At 32.1% G+C, this 22361-nt stretch overlaps 2 protein-coding genes across 2 annotated transcripts; both read right to left on the reverse strand.

Moving 5' to 3' along the window:
- Nucleotides 1–1244: 1244 nt before the first annotated feature.
- Nucleotides 1245–12573, reverse strand: LOC113400392 (uncharacterized). Its single transcript, XM_026639947.2, has 3 exons — nucleotides 12212–12573; nucleotides 7283–7503; nucleotides 1245–2284 (listed from the first exon to the last, which is right to left on the reverse strand). Exons 1-3 carry the CDS (start codon nucleotides 12327–12329, stop codon nucleotides 1379–1381), a joined length of 1245 nt encoding a protein of 414 aa, XP_026495732.1. The 5' UTR covers nucleotides 12330–12573; the 3' UTR covers nucleotides 1245–1378.
- A 1069-nt stretch (nucleotides 12574–13642) lies between these two features.
- On the reverse strand, nucleotides 13643–16310 carry LOC113400516 (uncharacterized). Its single transcript, XM_026640101.2, has 3 exons — nucleotides 16032–16310; nucleotides 15646–15794; nucleotides 13643–15203 (listed from the first exon to the last, which is right to left on the reverse strand). The coding sequence occupies exons 2-3, from the start codon at nucleotides 15781–15783 to the stop codon at nucleotides 14136–14138; spliced, it is 1206 nt and encodes a 401-aa protein (XP_026495886.2). The 5' UTR covers nucleotides 15784–15794; nucleotides 16032–16310; the 3' UTR covers nucleotides 13643–14135.
- Nucleotides 16311–22361: the final 6051 nt, after the last annotated feature.

Genomic DNA, 22361 nt, shown 5'->3' on the forward strand with positions numbered 1-22361 from the left:
GGTTAGTGGTGCATTTACGATGTAAGGCATAGTTAAACTTTCTTACAATGGCAATGTCTTTGGGCCGTAGTGACCGCCAGGTGGCCCACTGTCCAGGCAATATAATAATAAAAAGAGTTCTAATCGAAAGGGGTTATATGTAAATTCTACATTAATATTACTGCTCAACTTTTTGCTTTTACTTTTTATTTGCGACTCAACTCATGGATCAGTGGTGAATTTACCACCAAAACGCAATAATTCGTTTCGCTGTTTTCCGGTATGAAGATGAGTGAGAACTCATCCTAATACCTTCATACATTGGAATTCTTAATACATTATTTAAGAGTGATTAATCGGAATCTAATGTTAAGCGCATTACCAGCGTATAAACAAAAGTCACATGTCAGTCAGGTGGACTGACTTTCAATGGTTACCATGTTGAAAGTAAACATATTTATAGAATTAGTAATACATAACAACTTCGACCATTACTTATCAGGATATGTCACACGATCCTAATCTCATTTTCGGAAGCAAGTCTTATCGCATTAAGAATTCTTATCATTCCAAGCGTATTCGTAATATCATTACCGGAAACAATGCGTTAATTGTGTTTTTAATCATTAAAATTATGATAAAAATAATGACGAATATTTAAAAAAAATAACGGTACTTATATTGCCTAGATTGTCATATTTAATTTTTTTTTTTCAACACAAATATTAATAGAATTTCTAGTAGTTAAAATTACTTAGCCAGAATGTTACGTATGACGTTACTACTTGAGATAAAATCAAGCCTTTCTCTCAAGCCTTTTCAAAGAATAGCAATGTTGGTAAAGAATGACGTTATCCTGAACTGATATCTCTCCTTATGAAGTTTCAAAGTGGGCGCAACGAAAGTCATTTTCGTAAGGCCGAACATACAAAGAATATTAAATTAATATTTAATTTCGTTCAAAGCCATGGTACGACTAAAGTTTCGCAATGGAACATTTACAACACAAAGTCGGATCGTGTGAAGGACCCGAGCCCGTGAGCCGACCTTTGGGGCGCGCTGAGTGACATTTAAAGCAACTATTATTGTCAAAACTTTATTAAGAGCATCAGTTATTTTAGTTGCAAACAATTGGTTACGGCTGCAGTACGCAATAAAAATGATTAGTTTCTATTAAAATTACCGACTGTATTCGGTCATTGCTCGTTATAGCAATGATAACAATTCAAGTAGCTGGCATATGGAGGAGTTAAAGAAACACATCATAATAGTTAATACAGTTCATTTATATTAGGTACTTTATAACAATACTTTTAACAGTCTTAAAACGAACGACTTAGTGACAGTCGGCGGTCTACGCCGTGAGTCTAGGCTATTTACAATATTTACAAAATATCGGTCAGGCACAAGTGAGCGATGCGAATACGCCTATAGGATTCGTCGGCGCGCTGAGCCTCTGGAGGCCAGAGCATTGTCCCGCACCTCGCGCAACCGCCTCAAAGAACTGCCGCAAATCGCTCACTGACCTCGTCGGAGGCGCTTGGAGGTCGTGTAGTGATGCCGCGCGCCTCGGCGTCGTTTCCGCCACTGGCACGGGACGAGCTAACTGCTCACTGCTCCGTGCTAAGCTTCCACCGCTTTGGGACAGCGATTCAAATAATGCACGCCTTTCCCGTACAGGAACATATTGTGTCGCCACTTCGTGAGAGTTCGGGGAACACGATCTCGCACGATTCTCAAGTGAAGCAGTTTTTCTTCTTGCCGCTTCCATTGCAAATCTGCCTCTCTCAGCTCCGCCTGTAGTGCCCTCCCAGCGCTTTAGATACCTATGTCGACCTAGCTCAGTTTCGGTAGTTCTCGCACGCGGTAATGTGTGATGTTGTGGCGGACTCGCATTCAGTTTATTGCAATTATCGCATTTGATAATTTCAGCTTTTCGTACTGACGCGTCCACCACATCAATGGTCTTTAAAGCGTCGAGGGAAAGAGATAGGTCAAGGCTGCGATCGGACGATGAATCATAGTCGTCGTCTTCTACGACGATGCCCTCGTCCGTTGCGGCAGGTGAGTGGTCTCTCCGAGGTAACTGAGTCTCAGAGGCTGTGAGCAGCCTTCTTCGAGCTCTCGGAGGTGGTCTGGGAGGACATGCGGGTGTCTCATGTATAGGTATTTTCTTTGGTTCCTTAATACACGTGTCGGCAGCTGGCAACACGTCCAAAAATCTAACTTGTGGTAGAGGTGTTTGTCCGAGTATTTCGACGCACAGCGCTCGCACCCAACGGGCGTATTCCGTCGCATTACAAGCCTGCAACAAAGAAATACAGAATTATAATCGACAATAATAAAAACAGCAGATTTATGACTCAATCGTTCGAACAAGTTGAATAGTACGAAAATTGCAATTTGAATACGAATAGCTGTTTCATAGCAAACATTTTAAAGGGTAACCATTCCAAACGGACCGTAAGAACGGAACTAGTCGAGACTATTATCCATTGTAGAGAAACAGGGATTTCCTCTCGTCATAACGTGTTCCTTTACGTGTCAACACCTTCGCTTTCTAGCCCTTTTTATGTTAAATAGTACCATCAAAAGATCGCGAAATACAAAGGAGCAATGATTTACGGGTATTGCGCTTTATTGAGGTCTATTAAATCGAGCGAGTCGTGAGAAAGGTGAGTTTGGAAGGGGATCCGAACGTCTTGCAAGACGTTCCTATTCTATTGTGTAAACTTACCTACGTTCACATATTATTTACAGAAAAAATATTAAACTTTTTTGAGTGTCGTATGACATATTATTAAATAAAAATGATAATAAAGAATATTTAAAACATGAAAATAGAGTTACGTAAAATTTTCACTTAACCAAATCAATCGATTTAAAAATCGGATAGGAACAAAATCGATTTCAGACCGGATTCGAAACAACTACGATTACATTAGATTAAGCCGAGACGATTATCAATTAACCGGCTACCGGTGTTCGTTAATCAAATGCAATTATTCAATTCCTTGCGTGCATAACGAATCGGCTCCCAACAGTGTGTACTTCAGTCACATGCATCTGTCATTGTTCAATAACAATACTTTCATAAATTATTTGCAAGATATTGTAGACAGAGCAACGTGACACTTTCAATGTTAAATGTAACAAAAACGAACGAATGAATAAAACGCGGCGTCCGTCATCATTACAAGCTAAACAACAAAAGTTTAAGGTTTATTATGTCTGCATGTTTCTCGTTAAAAACAGTGATCCTCGTCGCACTTTAGAAGATTATGTATACAATAAGACAGAAAAAATAATCCCGCTTCTAATAATGATGAGTGTATAAAATTCCCTACATTGGTATTTGTGAAAAACTCTATATCTTCTGCCTCGACAGAATCGACGACTTCTAAAACAGAGCATAAAAATCTTATTTTTCGATTAATTTTTACGATTTATTATTACGATTATTTATTTATTTCAATTGAGAACGGCGCAGCCAACAGCTACACCTCGTGATGTTTCTGAGAATTTATCTTCAGAAAAACTCAATAGCCTTTGAATAGCCAGAATATAATTTCAGGATTTACTTAATAAGCTTTACATCCATTGAATAAAACGACGAGGCACTTAAATATTACATATTACACATAATATGTTAATACATACTAACGATTTCAAGGCTAACCTTGTCAGTGTTGATATACATATTTCAATACATAGACGATTATGGTTAATTGTAAAATAAACTTAGGATGACTATAGAACACGTGTACTGTATTTATTATACCTACTCAATAATTGCAATCATAAACGTGGCTCCAAGGACAAATTGACATTGACTGAATTCTTGTACCACAGATAAATAATTACTTAATGTATTTACTTAGCCAATAAATCGCTTTGTAACAGATTATATTATATTATAAAGCTAATTTCTTTTAAATTAACTGCCATATTTTTTCTCTACTTTGCGGTCCTGCGTAATAGAGACATATCACTTCAGATAAAATATATATATTTTTTTACAATGTAATTGACTGTTTCTTAATAACAACATCAAAAGCCATTATTATTACTTTAAAACATATATTTATTTATTGTGCTGTGGACAAAATTAATTGGCCTTTACCAAAGATTGGAATTCATCAAGTCTTATTAAGAAAGTCTCCAAGAACAGAGTTCAGGATTAACTAAAAGGAATCCTACGCTATTATGCCTATTTCATTGCCATTATTTTATTTATTTACGGTCGGCTCAGTTTGTGAAAATAGGATTTGGTAAATATTTACGGCCTTTTGATATACACGACACGACATTGACCATAAATATGGTTGAGGTTACTAGTTCGAGTACGTCTTAGTTACAGTTCGACATATAGGTTTGGATAGATTTATGAAAAACTAGGTAAATTTATTTGTTTAAAATAAAAGAAATGACTATGTGCAATTCTTAACTCTTATACTATTGGATTACGAATATGTATTAATTATTATTAATAAGAGGGCAATGCCCCGTTGCGAGATATTCGCGGGCTTTTACCTACATGAGTTATTTATACATATGAAAGTACTTTAAAGCCAATGTCCATAATTATACTGTTTCTACAAACAACCGTGTATTTATAATGTACTTACAGCTCTCTACAAACTTGTTCCATTGCAAATAACATTGCCATTTAAAAAAATGTTCGAAAACTCATCTAATTACGACATTTGTTCCGAGACTTTAAATAAGGTATTCTATAACTAGTATAATTTACACTTCACTTGTCGCCACATGTGGCTAACAAGTGACTACTATAAAAAACATATGACGATTTTGTCTTTTAAATAATTATACACAACGTGTTACTTAGTTATCATCTTCAATTTTCATTACGAAGTAAAAATATATATGTTTGTTGAAACATTTGAAGACACCATGGAATAGCGCTAATCTACCGTTGATTATAATTATTTAATATCCTTATTGTAGTTTACATAAAGCTCAAACATTACGCACATTATTGTAAATTTTACACACATACACAAAAAAATCTCGAATATACACAAAAGCGGTATTTTATTACTGGTATCACTTGAATGGATATCCTTGTGATGGATTTGTTTTGTAAAGCAGAACCGATAAAAAAGTTTTAAACGAAGCGATAATACTGGACAATAAAATAGTGTCTATATTCTGAATGTCATGATGGATTGTTATACGATTGGATTAGAAAGAGAGAAAATACAGAGTGTACCAGCGCATGCGCACACTTGTACGATATATCTCCTGAGCAGTCGACTAGATTCGCTTGAGAATGCTTTACAGTAGAGACCGAAATCAGTCAGTAAGACCTCCTCAACACTAAACGTTAACCAACTTAAATAGCAAGGTATAATTATTTTAAAAAACGTCTGTTACCTTTTACGTCTTGCCGAGAAATTCTTTGAAATATATATCGAATTATCATAATTTACACGACGTCATTTATAAAATTGATAGGTTTTTTTATGATGTTGAACTACGAATGTATTCTTTGTAGAAAACATTCACACCGTTTTCTGTGCTGTATGTTAAACGGGTGACAGCGGTACGTTTATTTGTAATGAATGAATGAATGACTATAGGCATAAAAAACGCAATGTAATGTAGAATCTACATTCCGAGACGGCAGTGGCTTTACATTTAAGTTAATCCTATACCTATCACGACGATTTAAAAGGACTTTAAGAAGGAAAATATGATTACAAAATGACATAAATAAAGTCAATTGAATGATTTTTTTATCCTCTTATAGTTATTATTTAACGGGAAATGAAAAACTTTCAAGAAAAATAAAAAATCAATTTTAAAACGGATACACACGTTTAATATTGCAAATGTCTGCATATATCGATGAATTCAAAACTGCTCAGACATGTCGTTTAAAATTGACGGAAGTCGATCAAGAAAATGATTCAATTAACCGTGTTGTAAGCATGTGTTATTACGTAATGAGTCACTTTATGTTATTCTTATAAAATACGTGTCGTCTGACATGCACGTATATAAAACTTACAATTGCGAATAATCTAAACGTAAACAAAGGTATCATGTTAAAAAAAAACAGAATCAAAAATAATCTACTAATAAGCAATTTAGCAGTACAACAAACTGTAAACAAATTACTAGATGTCGCCCGCGGCTTTGCTTGCATTTTAGGGGTTGGCTGGTTCATACCAAATTTCGTCAATATCCATTACGGTTCAGTGGTTTGGTGAAAGAAAAACAGGCAGACAGACAGAGATAGTTAAAATTAGTAGAGATAGTCTAGTTGACATGTCTCATCTCTGTCTTAATTAATTTAATTTAAGAAAAGATTGTTGTGGTTTACTTCATTTTTATTTAGTTTAATATATCGTAATTTTTGTAAATTAATTAATTTATTTTAATCTTATATTGTCTATATATTTTATATTATTTGTTAATTTTTACACTTATGCTTGCATATATTTTCTTTTTATATTCTTTGGTTAAGTTTTATAAATGTTTCCTATCATATTTAATGTAATAATATCATTTGTTTCCCTTATAAACAAATAAATGAACCATTTCATAATGTCGGTATATATAAGTATGTATATAGAAGTGAAATTATATTGACTGACTCATCCCGAGGTCTAATAAGCTAAAGGTCCGACTGTCTTGTAATTTTGCAAAGTTACTTTCGCGGCGTAGACGCTCGCTGACAAATGATTTTTCGATACTTCAACTTCAATTATAATTAATTTGTTAGAAATTATATTATTGAATAATAATAAAATCGCACCTGACATTGGCGAAATAATCTGTGCCCTCTTGGCACAAATAAAAGCCAGAATATATATATATATTGATGATAGTTTACGAGTTGCGTATATGCGTAATGTGCAAAAAAAGATAAAAATCTTGAAGAGTTTGGTAATGTCAAATCAAGAATGTTCTTATTAACAGATTTCGTTCAAAAATTTAACGAAACATATTAAATGTTATTGCTTTTGATAAAGATTATAATCTGTGTTAAATAATTTTAATTGATATTTTCGAGAAGTGTGTCAGTAAGCTAGCGGTAACAAAACCACAGTCGTAATGATTATACGTTCTAAGAAAGTCTTGAACCGATTTCCATAAAATATGGTTTGCCTAAATCTGCTGACACAATATTGAGATATTAAACGGTTTATTCTTAATTTTTATGATATATATCCATTAAAGTTGTAGTTATTTTTATTAGCGCAACCATTTTTTTTTAAAGATTAGATTTTACAATTCGAATATACCAAACAAAATAAGTAATTTCCCAATTTACCTGGAAAGTGGCAACAGAGGCGTCGTCCCGCAATCGCGACAGCTGAAAGGCATTCGGTAGGGTCGCTGCGGCGCGCAGATGCAAGTGCCTGAGCGGCAGCCTGGCTGCTGGCCGACGGGGAAGGGTGCCATCTCGCCAGGCAAGCAGGCAGCCTCCACGAACTGCGGCCCGCACCCACGCCCATGACTCATCGTCATCATTGTAATACTGTCTGAGGACACCTGTAGACAAAGACAAAGGGTTTTTTTTTAGTTTAATTACAGATAACACACCTACTCTATCATTAATTACCGTCAGGAGTACCTACATGAGTAAAAAGGTCGAAGTCACGATTGTATCTCTACACTCTACAGTCTACAGTTGCATTTGTTTCTCACTAGCACCTAAGTGTGCGATCATCGACAATGGACACGTATTTTTGCTTCGTGACGTCATCAATCTATTATTCAAATTAACAAGTTATAGTAAGTTGTTTCTGATCGTCTGTGATATTGGCAAAATAATCAGCGCTATAATGAGTTCTGAAAGAGAATCTTCGCTGCTTAAATCTTTAACCGGCTGTTATAGAAGATGCCTCAAGGCATGAAAATTATAGCCTTTTAAAATATATATATTCGATCAATTTTCAGCAACTCATTTATGATCCCACCCTTTACTCATTAGTCACGCGAAACAATTTTGATATTTCAATTACTAAGCAATTTAAATAGGTATCTACATTTTTAATGACATTAAGTCGTAATAATTTTGAAAAATCAATATTTAAAATACGCTATTTATTTTCATTTAACGCGTTAGAATGGCTGAATGGCATATTCAACAGAAAAGAAGAGAAGACAGCAGACTGCTACATAGCGCTTCTTTTAATTTTTGTATTTCAGTTTGAGTATGCTAGTGTAATTACAGGCTCACATTGACTTCTTAGTTCCCAAGGTAAATGGCAAATAGGCGATGTAAGTGCCAATAAGTGCCACTGTCTAATGAGTGGTGACAATCGTCCATCAGATAATCCATTTGCGAATTCACAACCAATTATAAAAAAATAAAAGTGCGATAAATATTAAGAGTTTAATTGAACAATTCTAGTTCAATTTCAATAAGAATTAATTTTCACCTTCGAACAGACAATGGAACAATTTAAGCAAATAAATACATTTGTTCTCATCACAAGCTCAGACACAAATTAGTATTATATTAGGTACCGACACAAATATTATTATGTAACTAATATGACAACTAAGTCAACGAGTGACAAAGCAAATGTCACTATTTAACCTACTTAGGCCTTGAACGGTTTAGTTGAAATTCGAAGCATGCCATCGGCACGCAAGTATTGATTTTATTTTCGTCGTCAGTAAAGCATGAGCTACATCGATAAAACATTCGATTTATTTAAATAACACGCGATACTAATATCTATGCTAATAAAAAAAAAATCGATGGCGTGATTCCTACTTATAAAATACTGGCGACCCGCCCGGCTATGCGGCGCAATTTATTCATACGGAAAATGTTACGATACAAAAAAAGGTACCCGTACCCATACGGTATACGTACATATGTAACAATATATTTGTTAGTATATTATTATATGGGAACAAAACTTAAAAAATCCACAATCTTACGTAAACCTTGTGACATTCCGCACAGTCGATAAACATTGGAGGTTATTCACAGGATTTCCCTGTTTAAGCAATTAAATGTGTTAAATAAACACATTAAAAAAAATCAGATTTCATGATCTATAGCACCTTTGAAATCTGTAATCTCTACATAGTATGAAACAAAGTCACTTCTCGCCGTCTGTATGCTTAGGCTCTTTTAAACTACTCAACGGATTCTAATGCGGTTTTCACCAATAAACATAATGATTCAAGAGGAAAGTTTATATGTTTATAATAAAATGCATAGTATAGTAGAGTAAAGCTGAAAATTTCAACTTTCCTAGTTGAAAAAAGCATAAAAAATCATTTTATGTTTGTTTTGCAACCTATAACTTGTATATAGAACTTATTATACCCGAGTGACGTCGAGGCGGGTAGCCAGTATACAAATATCTTTATTAATAATCCGGTCAGCTCCCTAACCATTTCTATAATTTGTTACACGACCATATAAATAATACATAACAATTATACAGTCGGTAGATAACATTGTAAACATTTTAGCTGATAGCGATTCAAATGAGTCAATGGGCGTCTAAGATTTTATTTGTTATATTGATACCAGTTATGGTATACATATATATATATATCTTTATACTAGTGTTCGCTCAGTACAAGTTCGACCATATTCATTATTAAAAATTAGACTAAAATAAGAATTTGCATGTTTAAATTTTTATATTATAAAATACAAAATCTAGTTCTATTTAGCAAACAAAAAAAAATTGTTAGTGTAGTTTATGAGTAGGAATCATGTTCAGTGTGTTTCAATTAGGATAAATTTAAATTTAACTAGGTACTTTATTAACATAGACTGCAATTAAAATTGTGGATAAGAGTAATTACTTCAATAAGTTTCTTGCTGATTCTTCTCGTTATAACCTACTTTGTGGTAACTTTACATTTTATTAAATACTGTGACATAACAAGCTTTTTTTATGAGCCTAGTCGAATAAAGTATATTTTATAGTAAATATTATATTCGTGAAAATATAAATTGTACCTCTATAAACAAAACTAAACTCAGTTCATATTTTAAGAAAGTCGTTCTAGTGTATGTTTTTAAATGATTTGAATTGTCTATAAGTAATGCTTAATTGTTTCCATAGTAACTTATATATATAAATATATTATTGGTTACCATGGAAACCGCAAAGGAGAAAAGTACGATAGATATTCGCAATATAAACAAAAGAAAGAAATCAGTTATGTTCCACTGTTATATATAACATGGTATATAGATTTTCATCGCGTGTTACAGGGATTGGTCATAGGTTTAAGTATAAGCCATGTTCAAGCAATTCTTATCTTGGAATTCAAGCTAGCTTCATACCAATTTAATCAAATTTGGTTCAGTGGCTTGGCCGTGAAACACTAAAAGATAGAAAGACAGACAGAGTTACTTTCGCATTTATAATATGAGTATAGATACAACACATACGACCTTTTGTATCAACGGTAACGATAAATAAGGTAGATACAGGTAGGGTTGCCAGGCCGCTAAACCTAATAGCCGGATAGACCAACTAGTTGGCCTGAACATTTGTGTAAAAAAGCCGGACATCGTACATTATTGAAGATTTTATGTCTCAGTATTAATAGGTACATTGTATGTAAAATCAAGCTTTTCTGATTATTAACATAAATCTTGTTAAATTCTTATGAAAAATAATTAAAATTAAACGTATCCCGTTTGCGAAATAAATAAATAAAATGTATAAAGTCTAACAAAAGCCGGGACACCGTTTATTTTGGCCGGACACGCAATCAAAAAAGCCTTACCTGCCAACCCTAGATGCAGATCTATCTTGACTATGGTTCTTCAAGTAAATAGAACATTTAAGGCCTATAAAATGCCTGCATCATATAAAATTATAATCGGTTAGTTGTTTTTCGCAGCCATCGGGGATCAAAAGGCATTTTATTGATTACAGTTTATTTCGAATGTATTTTTGGTATATTTATCAGTACAATATTGTTTGTTGGAAACTATTCACAAACGGATTTGAAATAAACACGACTTCTAAGTGTAATTATATTCGAGGGACTTAGAAATATGTTAATAAGTAACCAAACTACTTAATTAAGTAACTTTGAACAAAAGCAAGGATGTGTTTATTGCTCTTGATATACTAATGATATGTAAAATATAAGTGCAATTTATTTATTGTATACATTTGTATAATTAAACCATACAATTTCGTATTTTTATTCTTTATATATGTTAATACGAAAACAATATTACTTTTAAAAATTTAAGTTTTAGATTATTCAAATACCTACATATATGTATGTATGTATATACAGATATTTAAAAGTTAGTTCATCATGAATTAATTACATATCTTTAGAATTGTGGTATTTTTCAGTTACTTTTAAGTAAATACTATAATAAGTCTTAATAAAAACAATGAGAACATTCATTTGAAATTAAATTCATCATAGTATCATAAAATTTCGGATACTTTAAAATATTTATACATAAGTTGTAATCAAATCTTATGAATAATAATCAGTTTCTCTTATAATTTTAAACAACACGAATCGGACATTGATACGTATTAATATAAATATACTGAACGATATGAACAGTTAAATTAAACAATGGTCGTGGTGTGTACCAGATGTTAACTCATTCCCTTCGCTTTCCGCTCCACTGACGACAGATGTTTCCTTTAAAGGATACACGATTGGTTTCGGTACTCATCTTAGTAAAAAAATATAAATCAAGCTATATTCATATAATTCGCACCGAGATACTAATCAGCGATTATTGCCATTATTCCACGTGGTTGAGTACGTATTTTTACAGTAACCATTTTTAATTTTTATTTGTATATACTTGCGTAAGTTCTCAATGTAACTGTGTACGTAAATAAATTACAACAAGAATACTTAGTTTTAATTCATTAATAAATTGCTTTCAATGTAATTTTACACTGAATATTATTTGACTATTGATACAATTGCGAAGACATTTGTTGATTTATTTTCTGTATAGGTACTCAATTTTACTGTTGAATGATAATGTTTAAGAAATATTTGATAACAATGAATTTCTACCCTCAAATACCTATTCGATAAAATTATTGCAAACTAGAACTACGTAATTTAGATTTTGTAACGTACAATAGAAACTAAAACAACAATAGTATTGCAGGAATTAGTTAATTATTATTATGAATTCTAAAGGTCAATGCACTTTTATGGCCTAGTTCAATATTTAATAATAAATATTAAGAAGCTATGTTTAATAAAATCTTACCCGATATCCTGAGATTTGGATCTGCAGGCGTAGGTACAGGTCCTGGCGTCAATTCAGGTCGAAGCTTCCGCAAGCCGGCCACCACCCGTGGTGCCGGCGACTGCTCCCCCACAAGCATCGCCCGTCACAACAACATTTCAATAATAAACACTCCACTTATCACCAAAACATCACAATTCCGATTAATTCGATTCAAGAAAATATTTGTCAAAAGAAACTGTCAAATCGTTTTTTAAATTTCGTATGTGTTCGTTATAAATCGCGCGCAACGCATTTTTTTTATCTGTGCAGTGGCTCGAGAATTATATTGTCACCGTCTAGCCAGCGTGCAAGCATGTCATTGAATGAATGGAGTTATGTGAGGTCGCTACGCCCCACTACAATATACATTACTACGAGAGTACGATATTGTTGTGATTAGTTACAAGCTGTACAGCGCCATCTAGCGTTGAAAAGCATGCGACAAGCAGCTTTTGAAATTAATTGTGCTTTAAAAAAACTTTATGTATCAAATAAATCTGTTATAAATAAATATGTCTCAAATCTTTAAAAAAATATTAATTTGAGATTAAAATGAAAAACATGATTGCTTTGTATTACTTAAAAATATCATTTAGTAATTGTATGTAAAAAAAGTAATATTTGTTATTTTAAGTTTTATTATTATCTTGTTTCTCTAGCGATGAATAGCAGAGCTATCATAAACAACTGTAGTTTAGCTTTGTGTTTTTAAAAAATAACTAAAGATGGCGCTGTTACTAAAATGTCGAAGTATTTTAAATCACTTAGCTTAAGTATAGATGGCGCTAGGTAGCTTTACGTATTATGTCATCTAGCGTTAATTTTCTGAACTATTTGACTTAATTTTTAGTCAACTATATTTCTATTTAAGAGATGTCACTAGTTGTACTAAACTTTTTTATCGAATGTAAACTTAACCAGGCAAAAAAAACTTTATTAATGTTATATTACTCGAAATTACTAATACTTCTCTAAAAAATTAATAACGCTTATTTTTGAAAAAACTTTATTCATGTCCTAAAAAAATCTCACTAGATTATAATAAATACTCTTTTACGATAGATTTGTCGGTATGAAATAAATATAAAAAAAGCTTAGTGCAATAACTTTGTTGTAGATATTACAAGCACTGTTTTTGCCGCAAAAGTAATAATTACTTAGTCATTAGCTGTTATTATAGGTTCAATTTGCAATATTGTATTTTGTAATAAAGGAATAAAATTTTCAATGAATATTTAAATTAATATTTTTTTCATTTATTAATAATTATAGTTTTTTAATGTAGCAATAATAAAAATAATCAGCCAGGCAACTATGTAATATTTATTTAGTAAGTCTTATTTTTAATATTGTAAAGATGCATTAAAACAGAAATGATAAGGGAATAATTAAAAATAAAATCATGTAATGTATAACTTTTGTATTCATATTTAATATACGATAAAGGTAATAAAAATCACACAATCGATTAATTCCGTACAAATGTTTCGAAAGCAATTCAAAACTTAATAACATACAGATAAAACAGAATGATTAACCATATTATGTTTTCAAATATCAGGAAGACATGGAGATCAAACACATGGCACATTTACATATATTTTCAAATTAAAATTATTCTTAACTTAAACGCTTAAATAAGGCACATCTCTGTAATATAATACTTAACCTAATAATATAACAAGTTACAACGAATTAAAGCTTTATCGTGGAAGAATTAGTATCACAACAATGAAGTGGCAGTTCAATTGCGTAATTATTTATTATTATGAGCATTGTTTTTTTTAAATCCGAGTATTAAAGGCACTACGGTCCTAATCCCTTCTAAGGAACACTCAAATGTATTTTACTACGCAGTATTAATGATTGCTGGTTGCCTAATTGTTTTGTGACATAAACAGTATTACCATGGGCGCCATTTGTTTGCGTCCATTTCAAGGTCCACTGGTGGTCCATCTCGTCGATCTTTTTTCTCTGCATAAAAAGCATCGAGCTGTCGCCTTGCTTCTTCTTGTTTTTTGTACTCTTGATATTCGATTAATTTCCTTTTCTTTTTAGGTGGCAAGTTGCTGTAATCCATTGGCAATTCACAATATTCTGGTACATTGACGCTTGCCTCAGGTTTTTTTTCTACTGCAACTGGTTCTTTATTCGGGCTCCTATATTCAATTTGATTCCTCGGAGAATGTGTCATGACTGATGATTTGATTGGTGAACGAACTTTCCTCAGATCCAAAGTGTCGTTACTGCCCGGGTAATTTGGCGTAGGATAATGATACGCAATGTCGTTTCTGTAAGCTTCATCTCGCGTGTATCTGGGTTCAAGAGGCAGTTCCGAATTCGCACTGACATCGACGTTGGCAATGTTTTCATTTCCCCGCTTGTCCATGATGTGTTGTCTGATTTTTTGTAATATTACGTCTTTCGCCTCAGCCGGTACTTTATTGAAGTAAGTTCCATTTCGGTGGCCATTTATTGATCCCTGTTCGGAGCTATGATGCGAAACCAGTTTGTCGACTGTAGTTAAGAGACCGGTAATAGAAACGTTTTGTTTATTATTATTCGATCTCACAAATGACCACTGTTTGGGTGCGCTGTCGGCTGAATACACTGAATCTTCGGCATCGGATGAAGATCTCTCGTGGTCGCTGTAATAGTGATGTCTGTCTGAAGCAACTGAAGAAGGTGATATCGGAGGAGAAAATGTCGGCCTCTCTGGTACTTGAATTGTCAGCGGCTGAGCAGTTATCAATCTAGATAGGTGTCCAACTAAATTTTGACTCACTTTTGAGTCTAAATCCGGCACGGACATTATAAATCTGCAAGCTTCAGCCGCACATTGACCAAACCCGGCTTGAAATTTCTTCGCCTCCAAAACCGGATCCTTAGGTCTATGCAACTTCGTGAGATGATTAACAGTTAACTCAAGGATATCTGCCTTTTCCAACTTGCTTAAGTTGTCGTCATCGATCTGGGAACAAAAATAAAGTGGTCAATATAAAACGCAGGTGCACATCGAGTCGCGCGTTACGGGAGTTAATCGTCATATTAATATAACAGTACTAGTTAGCTTCTGTTTATTAAAGGGCGTTTATTTTTATATTCATGTTTCGCTACGGTTCAGATCGCGTTTAATAAGTGCTCGGTTAACAAATAAAAAGATAATAACCGGTCCCGGATAAACATAAATGGCGCGCGAATGAATTAAGATGGATTGCACTTTGATGGTCGAATCAGTAATTTAATTCCTACTAAAAATAACATTTAAAAATGTGAACGACATTTGAATTAATTAATTTACAAGGTTTGTTATTACGTAGTTTTTAGTTTTAATAAATCTCGATATGGAATGGGATGAATGTGTAAGTCACGGCGCGTACGGAGAAGTAAAAAATGCGGGGACAAAAACTCACCTCCAAGGCGCCGACCATTAAATCCTTCAATTCATCGAGACATCGATTAATGCGTGCCCGACGTTTTCTTTCTAGTAGAGGCTTAGTTATCTTCTTGTATTTAGCAGTCTTAGACAGAGGCGCGGGATCCGACGACATTATGACAGGCCCTGCCGATTAAAGTCGTTTATTTAATGTCTTTCTAATAATATGAATATGTTTACACACTATTAATTAGTATCAAAGTTCACGGAAATTAGCAAATTAATTCTCAAGTCTATTTTGGTCGTTTGAAACTTAAAATATCTTAAAAGCATACATTAAGATATTTTGGATGAATATATTTTTTAAAAATAGATAAACTTTGCTATTTTTAAATTTATTATATCGTATTAATTATGGCTAACCTTGCTGACACGATCACAGATTTGAATATTATAAACGGTTTTTGATAGAGCTTTGAGCCCGACACACGCGTCTCCGCCCGCGGGTCGGATGGTACTGCCTGAAAAAAGCCTTCTCGTCCCTCGCGTCGCTTCCCGCCCTTCCCGTCCCTTCCCTGCCATTCATAGCGTGCGAGAGAGCACGTGTGGCCCCGGGATCAACTTACCAACATGCGTGAAATACTTTCCCAGAGACGTCTTAAATAACTTTTAGTATGAAATATTTTACAGAGTTTTTATGTGAATCCTAGTTTTAGTTTCCGACACATTATTTTTTTAATGTTTTTAACTGTAATGTCATTAAATTGAAATCGAAACGTGTATAATTTGACATTTAGTTAAGTTAACCTGTTATTTTACATATGAAATGGTCAAGATATTAGTTTTAATGTTAACACTTAATGCCAGTTTTGTCTCTACAAACTTTAAAGTCATATCGTTTATATTGCTCGATGGCCACGTGATATATCTTTTAAAATTGTAGTTACCGCTCCTTTCGGCTTCCTTTGTAAATTAACAGCACAATAAACATTAAGGCAAAACGTTAAAACAACCCAAGTGATTATTACCATATAATAAACCGTATTTAAATAATACAAAATATGTAACTGTACCGGTTATTTATTATTTAAAGATAACACTACTTTATCGAAATCATAAGTACTGCCATACCATTCTTACTTTGTCGGTTCGTAACGTAAGGACACAAAAAATGTAACGCAACAAATGAACCGGGCCCAAAATGGGACACAACTTAAATTGCTTCTCGGCAACTTTTTCTAGCCAGGTAGAAATTGGCGCGAGTCGTCCTTTTGAATTTCGAAATATTTTACCTTTATCATTTAAAAACGTTTGACCCATACTAAATAATAAAATGGCCGCTCAACGGCTGAATAATTATTAGCTTTAGCTGTCTAAAGCTAAAAAAAGATCTGTCTAAAAAAAGTCAAATGTGATTATTGCCTATTAAATTGGAACTCCATTTATAAAATACGTGCTAATGTAGAAAACGTGCAAATTACGTTTTAAAATAATGTATTTGCATTTTATTATCTAAAAATATTTATATATGCTATTTCACAATGTTATGCGAGTTTTAATTTATATCATATACTTATTTTAAAAAGTATATTTTTAATTATATGTATTTTTAAACGTGATTGCTAATTTATATTTGCACAAAACACATAGGTATAGTTATATTATATAATCCTCTTACAGTTCATGTAATAAACTGAAAAAAAAGTATATACTTTAGTCACAATTTTTTCTAGACTAGACTAGACTTATCTAACAAAAATACTGACGTTACTGCTTACCAGAACTCTACAATCATTATTTTGTCTAAATTTTGAAAACACACACTCAGAATTACTTAGATACTCCAGAGCAAGACTCAACAATGACACATACTTCGCACGAATTATTGATAGTTACTAAGCAAACTTAAAGTAAAAGACAACATTTATTTACCGTTACAATTATTTTGACTATAACTTTGTTTACAATAAAATGATTCAATATAAAACGTTACCTTGATTATAAAAAAAAAATAAGATTGAATAAAAAAAGTAAGACTGAATAAGATTGAATTAAATAAAATTTGCCACGAGTCGGTACCCGCGTGCGGATCAGCGCGCGCGCTAAAGAATCTGGTTCTAATATGATTAAGATGATCAAATGCTCATTGCCTATTAAATCTAAATATAAAAGTCTAAATATAGATAAGTAGTGACGATAGTGATGAAACTGATTTCTAGATCAGGTAGTGTTTTTTATGTTCCCTTTGCTTGAAATTGAAATAAGCATTAAAAAAAAAAGATTATCCTGTCATTAAATAACTAAACAAAAGGTGATACTTATCTTTGAATCGCGGCACAGACTTTTATTTGTAAATCTAGGCATGAAAAGTCGTGTGGACATATTATATATGACCTTTATGTTATTTTTACATGCCACTAGTATACATTTATTAATGATTATATATAAATCTATTAGACATATTATATATAGATATTCAATTAATATCTTATAAAAGATCATATTACTAAGTGAGATTAACTAATAAATTCAACGCGGATGAAGCTACGAACGAGATTTAATTTTAAGTATGATAGAATCTGTTTTATTAATACGTATTATTCGTTTTAAATTATGATTTGTCCACCTTTAGCAGCCATTATGGATTAATTTATTACCGATAAGTTCAACAATAGAAATGCAAACGATATGCTAAACAATTCAACGACAAGAATATTTAGAAAATATTCTTAGTATCTATTTTTGTGCGTATTTAGAAGGTCCGTTCCGACTTTGTACTGGAAAAAAACAGATGCACGCTTCTGTTCCTACCGTAATATATCTCAATATTGTGATATAAAAGAATATTATGATATGATCAATTAATTAGTATCGACTCGACCGACTTATCCGCCCCAACAATAACAGCGTGCTTCAATTTTTTTTTCAATCATACATAACATCTTTCGAAATTATATTTTTTAATTAAGACCTGAAAATATTTTTTATGGAAAGCTTCAGAAATATTCAGTAATACTATTTGGTAGATAAATTAAACTATTTGTTACTAGATTTTACTTAAGAATGATAAGTCATTGACATTGACACAAGATAGAGATTTGCGGAAAGTTTTAAGGACACCAGAATTACAAATGTACAATAGTATCTAGGATAGTAAATTAATTTGATCCTTCTCTTATACCTTAATCAGTGACGTCATGTTAGCGCTTAGAATCTTTCAAAGATTTAATTAATCTATGATATTTTATAAATATTTAGACTGGAGATTTATATATATATTTTCATCAAATAACATCTCAACTTGTTTATAATAGATGCAAGAAATATAAGAACTACTATAAAAGGAATACAGTAGAAAGAACGTAACTGTCAGATATGAAAATTTAATTGTTATAATGTCAATTTCGATGTTTATTACCGTCCGTACTGGATGAACTGAATGTCGGTAGGAGCACATTTTTGATAACGAGTTGGCTGCAAAGTATATGCAAAATAAACATGCTGCTTTCATAACTATTTCGATAATACAGTACGTTTATCTTTATGGTTAAAACCACAAACAAATTTATGATTAGAGCGAAAAGGCGGCAAAAAAAATTTCGTATCATGTTACCCGTTTATTTTGTTTCATTTTTAAATATATCATATAGTTACATAATTATTGATTTAAAACCAGTAGCAGGTACGAAACTATAAAAACAATTAAAAATTATAACGTAAGATACATAATAACAATCAATATGCAAATATAAATAGTACTTTATTAAATTATTCCGTAATAAACATTAAAATAACGACAAATTTTGATCAAATATTAATTTTATTATATCGATTTTTAGTTAAAAGTATAATTTGATTGATCAAACGATTTAAACAATACTTATTGGTTGTTTACACGTGTTCGAACGGACATCATTAGAGAAATAATATTATGCTAATAGAGTAGATGGCGATCGTTTCTGTTATCTGATATTTGAATTTTATCTTTATCAACCAATTTATAAATGTGACATTGGAATAAATAAAGTGTCCTTAAACTAAATATATTAATATACTCTACTAGTACATACTAAAATAAATTATTCTTTAATTATCTGTAGGTCTACTTAAAATATTTTAGGATGATATCGAAATGTAAGAAATACTCACAATAAATTAGTTTATAGAATAGGATAATCTATAAAGTGATTTAGTTAAATACTTAATAAATTGATTGATAATGCGAGGCTTAATCGAAGATGTGGGTTCTAGCACGGAGAAGCACGAAATTAAATTTAATATTGTTTATAATGTATCTCGTGCTTGACGTTGAAGGAAAACACAGCGAGGTTGTGTAAGTTGGATGAAAATTTACTACATACGTATGTATCCGCATTAGAGCAGCGTGGTGGCATTAGTTGTTAACCTTATTCTCATACAGGAGGAGGCCTTAGTCCATGAGTGGCTGCTGATTTACTAACTAAATCTTTTTTACTTAATTTAGAGATAGGTTACTTTGGTACGAAATTTTGTTTCCGAGTCAGGATGTCAATCTCTCTCTTCGGGTACACGGTCAACGGCTTTAAATAAAAAAACTCAAATATTCTACATGCGAAGAATTATTTGCTACTTGACAGCTTTCCAACTAAGAAGTTACCAATAAACGGCTGACTTGCTTCCTTATAAAAGACCTAGACGTATCCGTCGGCTTGCGTGACAATCCCGAATGCTCCTCGCATTATTTTTATTTAAGCATGTTTATGTTTTATTTAAAGACAGACAGTAATTTGCATAATTATCCAATACTTATAAATACTTAAATAGTTGTGATAAGATCTTGTGCCAGCTCCCTTCGATGCAACTAAACGAACTGGCACAAAGTATTTTCCTGTCAAACATCATTAATTTGTATTTCTGTGTTTCAGATCGAAAGGCGATTGATCGTGTGGAAATAAAGAAAATAAAGAACACAACACATCTTAGATAACATAGTTGGTGGTACGCTGTCAGTAAGGAATAACTCTATTTGATATTTGTTACAGTATCGGTCTACTCGTATTAGTCAACGTGCTGTGGTGATGACTTATTCATCCGATATTTAATTTGTTTGTCCGCCTTCCAAATTTAAAATTTAAAAAATACACCATAAATTGCCAGTAAACTTTCAAGTTTAACGAAACACCAGAATTGCTCTGCACGTGGGCATAATTGCTTCAATATAATTAGCCTAGTCGTGTGGGTGTCCGTCGGCACGCGTGGGAAACCAATGGCTGACAATTCTCACATCAACGCGATCGCTCGATACCAAGTGTAAACAATCTATACTCAATATGAACGGGGAATTGATACGGACAAGAATTTGTTCTTAGAAATATTTTATATGACTACAAGAAATAATAGGTTGAAATTTTTGCATATACGAATACATTATGTAAACAACTTGACGAAACGAAGACCGGTATTTGATTGCAACGTTTGAATGTAACATGTTTTTTGATACAAAAGGCTTTCACATGAAAGAAAAATTATTATTTATTATATATATATATTTATTAATTATGGAATGTATAAAAATATTTCATAACAACATAACTATTTTATACTCGTCAAGGTAAAAATAATATTAAAAAATCTGAAGACGCAGCCACGTCACTTCGAATCTACATCTTCCCACAGTGACATATGTTAACGATTTATTATTTAATTATGCAAAGAAGCATTCATGTGTATCTTTTGAAATCTTTTCACACCTCCAAACCTTTCTTTTCAAATTTATTCACTTTGTTAATCCTAATAGATTGTTGACTTTCTTTCTTAATCATAGTATTTGAATATTTTTTTTAATTTTATAATTCAGTTGTCAATGCAATATAGAAAAGAAGTTCACTTACGTATACAAAAAATAGAAAAATACCTAAAATGCATCCTTGGACATCACCCATGCTTAGTAACAATAGTTATGTATTTATTTGCCAAACGTGTATAATAACAAGATTATCATATTAATTATTTGATTCTATCACACAATCGACTGTCATCGAGAGTGTGCTAATGTATATTTATGAATTTTAAATTCACGATCCTGCATTACCACAATATAATATCAGAGAAAAATAATAAAATTACCAAATAATAATACACCAATGAAACCATTTACAAATATTGATCTTATAAAAAAATGAGGATGTTAAAAAATAATGTCAATAATAATTAAAAGGTTAAAATATTTAACAAGCATTTCAGATAAAATTAAATACAAAACTGATCAAAATTGTAACCACGTTGTGTTTACTTACTAATTGGAATAACTGCATCGTTTGTTATTTAGGTAGTACTCATATTTTATTCCATCAATAGACACTTGACTTGTGTGAATTAATTTTTATAGATCAAATAATTAGATTAAGTCTAATAAGATTAGACATCGTGAAGATTAGTTTACATAAAATCGTTTCATGCTCTGCGTAATTTAAACCTCTAACATATGACACGTTTAAAACATTTTTTGTTTTTTTTTTACTTGTGTTTATTAAATTATTTAATAACAGTAATAATATCGTCACATAAGTAAAAGGACGTGTGTTCAATATTTTATGGTAGTCTTTAGTCCTTTTCCAAAGTACTGCCAGTATCTTGAATGACTGTTTTACAAAGCAAAATATATATATTTAATGTTCTTTTCATTATACAATATAGGTAGACGGACAAGCTAATGGACCCATTGATGGTAAATGGTCGATACCGCCCATAGAAATAGTCATTGTAGTAAATATT

The sequence above is a fragment of the Vanessa tameamea genome, chromosome 17, assembly GCF_037043105.1.
Source record: "Vanessa tameamea isolate UH-Manoa-2023 chromosome 17, ilVanTame1 primary haplotype, whole genome shotgun sequence".
Taxonomy (NCBI): Eukaryota; Metazoa; Arthropoda; class Insecta; order Lepidoptera; family Nymphalidae; genus Vanessa; species Vanessa tameamea.